Source organism: Neofelis nebulosa, chromosome 15 (assembly GCF_028018385.1).
Source record: "Neofelis nebulosa isolate mNeoNeb1 chromosome 15, mNeoNeb1.pri, whole genome shotgun sequence".
Lineage (NCBI taxonomy): Eukaryota > Metazoa > Chordata > Mammalia > Carnivora > Felidae > Neofelis > Neofelis nebulosa.
The window spans coordinates 65,866,879-65,875,647 of record NC_080796.1 but is presented as its reverse complement, the minus strand read 5'-3'; the positions used below and the strand labels follow the sequence as shown (position 1 = coordinate 65,875,647).

Below are 8,769 nucleotides of genomic sequence, written 5' to 3'. Positions count from 1 at the left end.
GCTCCGGAGCCGCAAAGTTTGGCTGTGGCGGCAAATGGGCTTGGGCGGCTCCTCGGCGGGTGGCGGTGGTGGCCGTAGCGGTTCCTCCTGGCCCTGTTAATGTCGGGGCCAGGCCCGGGGAGGATGGCGCCCTAGAGCCCAGCCTCGCTGGGGTAGGGGCGGGAGGGGACGGGGTGGGCACCGGCCATGTCGGAGGTGACCCGGAGTCTGCTGCAGCGCTGGGGCGCCAGTTTTAGGAGAGGCGCCGACTTCGACTCTTGGGGCCAGCTGGTGGAGGCGATAGACGAGTATCAGATGTGAGTGACTAACCGCAGGAGCGGGCCAGCCCGGCTCCAGTCGGCCGCCTCCCCCTTTCTTCTGTCGGTGTCTCTCATCTCTGTATCTGCAGCCAAGGCTTCCCAGGGTGGGGCCCCGCAGGCACTGGGGCTGGGATCGCACTGGCCCCGGCGGGCTGCCCCGGAGCCGGCGGTCCGCTCACTGGGCTTCCTCGCCCCTGTCCCCCTCCGCCGCCGCGGGGCCGGTTCCATTCAACAGGTAGCCCCTCTTTCCTGGGGCGCCCGCCCTAGCAGGCTACGTCTTTTAGTGCCCGTCCCCCGCCCCGCAGTGGGTTTCCTTTCCTCCTTTCCCCCGCCTCTCAGGTTGCTGCCCCTCAATTTCTCTTTTAGAATCGCTCGGGGAGACTTGTGTGTTTTCCGCCCACGTTCCAGGGATGAGTGGCCTTGCTCTGTGCGGTGCCTTCCTCCTCCCATTTGTAGGACAAGAGGAGGGAACTGGTGGCGATTGAGGGGAGGGGGTGCCCCAGGAAGCAGCGAGGACAGGGGTGCCTCACCAGCCAAGGGTCCCCTTAAGCACCCCTTCTCCACCCCTCTTGCTGGTGAGCCGTGTTTTCACAATTCACCTCGATTCCGTTTCGGTTTCTGGAGCTGTTATTTGCTGGGCTGTGTGAGTCCCACCCACCCCCTCGCTCGGTCGCTTTGGGTGGAGTCCGCGCAGGATGTGAACAGAAGAGAGCAAACTGAATTAATGGGCCCCGCACGGGAGCCACCGCTCCCTCTTCGGGTCCCTCCTCCTTGTCCTGTGTCTAATGTATAGCCGCTGGGTACTTTGTGAGTACCAGTCTCTTTGATCTTTGACCCGAAGTCCGATTTCTTTCTCTTTTTGCCCCTCCCCCCCAAAAAAAAAACTTCGGGGGTGTTTTTTTAAACTAAAAGACAAGATTTACGTGTATATAAAATCTTGCTTATTTCTTGCACCTTTTACTGAAAATAAGAACTGCTTGCCAAAATGGTATTGTTTGCAAGCCGTTGCCATTAAATTAACTCTTTGGTCAAAAGCAAGTTATTGTTTGAGGTATAACCGAGGACGAAACCTTGTGTGAGTAAAATCCCCGCCCCCACGTGTCTTCTGGAAAGGATATACAATTGAGACTGGGAAGTTTTAAATTCTTTTTCCTTTCCCTACAATAGTTAACTTGTTTTTACCTGACCGTTAAGATAATTTAAATGTGCAGATGTTTTCCACGCCGTCCTACAGACTTGTAGTTTCCAAAAGCCCTGAAAACAACCTGCTCTGGGCCGTTTAGCCCTGTGCCCCCAACGCTGGCGCTTGCTTTGCATCTTCACTTGACTTCACTTGCTCTTGCAACTACTTAGTGAGAACATTACTCTCGTTTTACAAAACAGGAAACTGAAGCTCTCAGGTTAAACAGATTAACGGGGGGTCATAAAACTATACCACTGAAAGCCAGGTTGTTTGTTTTCGGTTGTTTTGGTTTTGGGGGGTTTTTGGTGTGGTATTGTTGTTGTTTTACTAAATCCTGGGTGCTCTATTACATGGTGCTTAAGACACTTTAAGATGCCTTGTGTAAGTGAACTGAGTTCCCAGAGCTCATAGCTTTACCTTACCGTAGCCAGTTAGCGAGCACCTGTGCGTGCTCATTCTGCGTGTTAGCGGAAATCACATGCCCTGAAATGTAAAGCTGCCTTCGCTTGTGCGGTGCTGGGACTCAGCAGCAGACTTCACAATGGGAAGTGAAGAATACCATGTCCAATTGAAATCACAAAGGAAAATTGAGTATGCAAGCTGTTAAGCTGGAATTTCTAGAAACCTCTCCATGAGAGTAATAGCCACATAGAAATCTATTGTTGGACCTCAATACTAACCTTTGAACGTAATGATTCAGAGTAGTTCTCAAGTGATAGAAACTGCTAGTGTCGAATCGGAGGAGTAATGATTGCCTTAAATTTTGTAAACATTCAGGCTACATGTAAAATGAGGTTGGATTGAAAATTAGGATATTCAAAAGTGAAGGCAAATTGTCTTTTTTATTTCAGTTAATCTGTTTGGGAGGAAAGGTTGCAGAGAAGGAGACCATTTGAGGGTCACTAAATCATGTAGAAAAGAACGGGCAGCATATTGAGAGTGAAGAAGGAAGAGTCTAGGATAACTGGCATTTCTAATTCGGTAGGCAGCAATGGAACACAGTGAAATTTATGGGAGGAGGGATATTTCGGGAGGGAATAAACATGTCTGTACCATCACAATGTAAGAATACAGTAGCTTAAACAATTTCATCACTCAACAAGTGAGGGCTGGAGATACAAAAATGAATACGATTTGATTCCCACCCTCAAAGCACTGAGAGTCTAATGGAGCATTTTAGAGTGATTGGGTCTTGCTGTTACAGAAGTATGAAAAGAGTATGTGCTACTACATACTGCTTGCTGTTTCCACGAGCATGCTTCTGCCTTAGGGCTGTTTGTACTTTTTCTGGAACATTCTTCTTCCATTATCTGCTGGGGTTGCATGGTCACCTCCTTCAGGTCTTTGTTCAGATATTATCTTCTGAATGAGGACCTGTCTGGCTACCCTGTTTCTAACTGCAAAGCCTGTTACCTACCCCCACACCCTCCAACTTAGCCTCCCACATCCTGACCGCCCCCCCACACGCACCCTGTTTACTTTTTTCCATAGTGTGTATCACCATCTAAACTACAGTGTATTTTACGTATTGATTGTTTATTATCTCTCTCCCTTCTTGAGTGTAAACTCTGGGAGGGCAGGGTTAGAGGAGTTGTCTTGTTTTCTGCTTTACACTTAGTGTCCTAGTGATGCGAGGTTATTATTAAATCACTGTTTATTTGGATATTCTATATTGTATTCTTTTAATGAAGGGGTTCAGAAGTGTGCTGTGGGAGCACCGAGTTGATATTAAAGTATTGTTGGAAGATTTACACGAATTCTGTCAAAACTAGAATTGCTAGCCAAAATATACATGGCCAATTAAGAGTAATTCATGAAGCAGGCCAGCCAGCTCTTTCAGCGATCTGGGGATACAGTGACCCCCTCACTTATGATGGAATGATATGGACTCTGTTGCTCAGAATCAGATATTTCACAGGATCAGTGCTGAGGTATTAATCTAGCACGTGTTGCTCAATAAATACTTGTTAAATGAATGAGTTTGAAGACTGAATAATACCTGGTGTTAATCATCTTTACTATGACTTACATCACCGCTACTCAAAGTGGGTCCGCAGGTGGCGGTGCTGGTCTACGGTAAGGAGATCAAGGAATTGAAATTGAAGATTTGGAAACTTTAGGGATGCTTGGGTGGCTCAGTTGGTCAAGCGGCTGACTCTTGGTTTTGGCTCAGGTCACGATCTCACGGTCTGTGACTTTGAACCCCACATCTGGCTTCATGCTGACAGTGTGGAGCCTGATTGGGATTCACTCTCTCCCTGCACTCCCGCCCGCCCCCCCCCCCCCCCCCCGTCTCTTAAAAAAGGATTTAGAAACTAGCAATTTGACATCTTCATGGTAGTTTTTATTATATTTTGTTAAAGTGTTAACTTAGAGCAAAATGGGGAAAGAAACTAGTCCTTCACTACAGATAGTTTGAGAAGCACTAATTTGTTATAGATCGTTGTGGGATTTCTTTCAGTTGCTTATGTGTTTATATTTAAGCTCCCTCTGAGAACAGTGTTTTGTTTTTTTGTTTTTTTTTTCCCTACAGTCATCCTTTTCGGATGAGATTATTCCGGAGAGAAGAATATTTGAGAGGTTTCTCACCTTTTCTAATAGAATGTCAACTGTCTTAGCTGCTTATCTGATATCTAAAGCATGTGGATTTTCCCTCAGTGGGCAAGATCACATCTCACTTTGTCTTAAAACAGTGCAATCATTTATGGATTCAGAAAATTAAATTTTTATCCAGGTCTTTAAAAAGTTTTTAAAAAGAGTATGATATTTATACCATGAAATCCATCCATTTTACACATACAGTCCAGTGAATTTTTAGCAATTTTATACCACGTTGTACAACCATCACTACAATTAAATTTCATAACATTTCCATCACCCAACAAAGATCCTTTGTGTCCATTGACAGTCGCTCCATATTCTCGTTCCAGCCTCAGGCAACCTGTAGTCTATAGTAAAGATTTGTCTTTTCTGGACACTTCATGGAAGCGGAATCATACGAAGTGTGATCTTTGGTATGTGGCTTCTTTCGCTCAGCATAGCGTATTTGAGGTTCATCCCGTGGCGGCACGTGTCAGCACTTTGTTCCTTTTACTGCCGAATAGCATCATATCGTATGGATACCACCGCTGTGTATCCGTTCACTAGTTAAAGGACATTTGAGTTGTTTCTACTTTTTGACTATTATCAGTAATGCAGTTGTGAACGTTTACAGGTAACTCTTCATGTGCACATACATTTTCATTCCAAAGAGTGGAATTTCTGGGTAATAGAAGTTTATGTATACTTTGTGAAGGAAACTGCTGTATTGTCCAGACTGACTGTACAGTTTTACATTTCTACCCGCGGTGTATTGGAGTTACTGTTTCCCCACATTGATGGCATTTGTATTGCCTGTCTTTTCTATGATAACCATTCTAGTAGACGGGTAGCATACTTCACTGTGGTTAGTTTGCCTTTCGTGAACCATGAGAGAGGGACCTGAGCCAAAATCAAGAGTCAACTGACTGAGCCACCCAGGCACCCCTACCTATTGAGTTTATGACCGTTCTTTGTGTATTCTGAATATAGGTTCTTTATCAGACATATGATTTGCAAATATTTCCTCCCAGTCTGTTGCCTAATTTTTAAAAGCAAGGTTCTGTTTGAATTTAACATCCTTGTCCACTGACTATTAACATTTGAGCAGGAGTTGAGAGCTACCCCCTTTCTTTCTGATAACGACCATGCTTAGGTTAACGGTCACTATTAGCGTATTATGTGAGCACTGTTCAAATAAAGAAACTGTGCCACACTAGAACTTCCCTGAGGTAATTGACATTGTGAAATGTAGACTATGAGTCCTAAAAGAGAACTTCATGTAAGGGGTAGTCCAGCAAGAGTTAGAAACTAAGTGCAGAACAAGGACAAGGATAATGGCAATGTCTATTCCTATTTGTACCTTCTCTTGTATAGAATCCACAAAGAGTGGGTCTGTAAATGACATCATAGGAAAATATTATGGGTTTCCACCTTTGAGGTAAAATAAATAAATGGATGCAAACAGTTTGATTAAGTAAAATAGTGGAGTGATTCTTGGCAAATGTCAATAATTTTATGTAGGAGTTTCATACATTATAATAAGGAAGATGCATACCTTTCGTCGATTGGAGAGAGGCCATCAAATATAATGGGCTTTACACCTGGTCTTTAAGGACATGTGTGATTGCATAGAATAAAACTCTCATCTAAGACTTTTTTTTGAAATTCATTGAACTGTCTTTTGCAGTTGGTTTGGTAGGAAATCAAACGCTTGCTACCCTTTGCATTCCTGCTTCCACCCCCCACCCAGAAGAGTATAGTATGCTTGAGAATTATGGTTTTAATTTCTTTTGCCGGTGACAGAATGTTTCACCAAAGAATCCTTTCGATGGTCATTTTCCCCCCACAGATTTTTAAAAATTGAGATAAATATCACATAGCATAAAATTTCCCATTGTAGAGGCACCTGGGTAGCTCAGTCAGTCGAGCGTTCAACTTTGGCTCAGGGCATGATCTCGCGGTTCGTGAGTTCGAGCGTTCGTTGGGCTCCGTGCTGACAGCTCAGAGCCTGGAGCCTGCTTCGGATTCTGTGTCTCCCTCTCTCTCTGCCCCTCCCCCACTCACGCTCTGTCTCTCAAAATAAATAAGCATTAAAAAAAATTAAGAAATGGGGCACCTGGGTGGCTCAGTCAGTTAAGTGTCCGACTTCGGCTCAGGTCATGATCTCAGTCCATGAGTTTGAGCCCCGCTGACAGCCCAGAGCCTGGAGCCTGTTTCGGATTCTGTGTCTCCCTCTCTCTTTGCCCCTTCCCTGCTCATGCTGTGTCTCTGTCTCAAAAATAAATCATTTTTAAAATTTAAAAAAAAATTTCCCACTGTAAAGTTGTACAATTTGGTGGTTCTAGTACATTCACAGTGTTCTGCAACCATCACCACAATCTCATTTCAGAATATTTCAAACCCCATATCTGATGTCAGTCACTCCCAATTCCCTCCTTAGCCAGCCCCTGTCAACCACAAATCTGCTTTCTGTCTCTATGGATTTATCCGTTCTGGACATTTTGTGTAAATGATCAGGTGATTTTTTTGTATCTGGCGTCTTTCATTTCACATGATGTTTCTGAGGTTCATGCTGTAGCTTGTGGCAGCAGTCTTCGTTCCTCTTTGTGATCAAATCCTATTTCATTGAAAGGATGCACCACATTTTGTTTATCCATTCTGCAGTTGATGGACACCTTGGGTGTTTCCAGTTTGGGCTGTCGTGCTTAATGTTGTTGCTGTGAACATTCATATACAGGTCTTTTTGTGGGAGCATGTTTTCAGTTCTTGGACTATACCTAGAATTTTGAAATTGCTGGGTTATGTATGGTAACTCTATGTTTAACTTTTGAGGGACTGCCAAACTGTTTTCCACAGTGACTGCATCATTTTACATTCCTACCAACACTGCATGAAGGTTCCAAAATTTCCATGTCCTTGCCAACAGCGTTATTTTTTTTCTCTCTTTTTAGAAATTATACCCATCCTAGTGGGTGTGAGGTGGTATCGTATTGTGCTTTTGATTTGTATTTCCCTAATGACTAATGATACGATATTTATTGGCTTATTGACCAGTTTTATATCGTTTTTGGGAAAATGTCCAAATCCTTTTCCCATTTTTAAATTGAGCTATTTGTCTTTTTATTGTATGGCTGTAAGAATCAGTCATTTAGCTTTTGTGGTCTCAGAAAGAGCTTGGGATCCTTACTGGTGAATTTGGACCTAGTAACACAGATCCATCCTTGGCTCAGCTGCTATTTTTAAGAACAATAATTGGGCAAACAGTGATTTTCATGTCTGATTGGTGGAGGATTTTCTTTTTCGTGAAAAATGTTTTGAAAAGTATTTAATAGGCTGCTATCATTTTGTCATGGCTGTCTGACTAATCTCAGCACTACTTCATTGTTTTTTAAAAAATATTTGTAAGTATATTTATTTTGAGAGAGACAGTGCAAGGGCGGGGAAGATGCAGAGAGACAGAGGGGCGGATAGAGGATCTGAAGCTGGCTCTGTGCTGAGAGCAGAGCAGGCTTGAACTCACAAACCACGAGGTCAGGACCTGAGCAGAAGTCAGATGCTTAACTGACTGAGCTACCCAAGCACCCCCATTGTCTGTTTTTTATTTTTTATTTTTTTAAATTTACTTTTAATGTTTATTTGTTTTTGAGACAGACGGACACACACACACACACACACACACACATACATATAGTGTGAGCGGGGGAGGGGCAGAGAGAGAGGAAGACACAGAATCTGAAGCAGGCTCCACGCTTTGAGCTGTCAGCATAGAGTCCGATGCGGGGCTCGAACCCATGAACCACAAGATCATGACCTTAGCTGACGTTGGACGCTTAACCAACTGAACCACCCAGGTGCCCCCCCATTGTCTGTTTTTTAAAAGATTTAAATTATTTCACCTTGTTACACTTGAGATTGTTTGCTTTCCTTCAATTCTAAAGAATATTTATTTTTCTTCTTACAGATTAGCAAGACATCTACAAAAAGAGGCCCAAGCTCAACACAATAATTCTGAATTCACGGAAGAACAAAAGGTACTGTAAAATAATCTCTACATGTATCAGATTCCAAATGGAAAGGATTCTGTCTTTCAAATCCATTAAGCAAAAACAAACAAGAGAAACTGTTACACTTAAGTACAAAGAATAACACTGATTATGCTTTGGGGAACATGAAGGGATCACTGAGAGATAACACTTGATTTACTACTCTGTGACTTTCTCACTTAATGAATTTCTCCACTTAGCCATTTAGACTTTAGCTTTAGTGGAGACCCACTACACTCCGGTTGCAGAGGGGTAGGTAGATTCCAGAGACTCAATTTTGATTGTGAGTAATTACATCCAACTTCAATACTTAATTAACTCTGAATTTTCTTAACTCCCTCTTCCCTCCTCTCAAAACAGACACATATGCAAAAAACAAGCCTCCCCCAAAAGCCACCACTGAAAAAAATTAGTTCAAGTCAAGAATTTGGCATAAAAATACATGAGCCAAGTAACTGCATATGGTTACAAAATGTTTCAATGGTGCTCTTTCTCCTTGAATTAAAATTTTAATGTGTCAAGTTGATTCCCTGGATTGTTAGAGATTAAAAAAAAAAAACAGGATACTTTAAGAAACTTTGCTTTAGGGGCGCCTGGGTGGCTCAGTCGGTTAAGCGTCCGACTTCAGCTCAGGTCACGATCTCTTGGTCCGTGAGTTCGAGCC

General features: G+C 43.3%; 1 protein-coding gene across 1 annotated transcript in view; it reads left to right on the top strand.

The window, feature by feature from the left end:
- The first annotated feature begins 17 nt into the window (after positions 1 to 17).
- The window catches only part of AIDA (axin interactor, dorsalization associated), a 39,341-nt gene continuing 30,589 nt past the window's right edge, over positions 18 to 8,769 (top strand). Inside the window, exons 1-2 of the mRNA XM_058700538.1 lie at positions 18 to 296; positions 8,024 to 8,093. Coding sequence (XP_058556521.1) covers positions 187 to 296; positions 8,024 to 8,093 — 180 coding nt within the window. The 5' untranslated portion in view covers positions 18 to 186. The remainder of the gene's footprint in view (positions 297 to 8,023; positions 8,094 to 8,769) is intronic.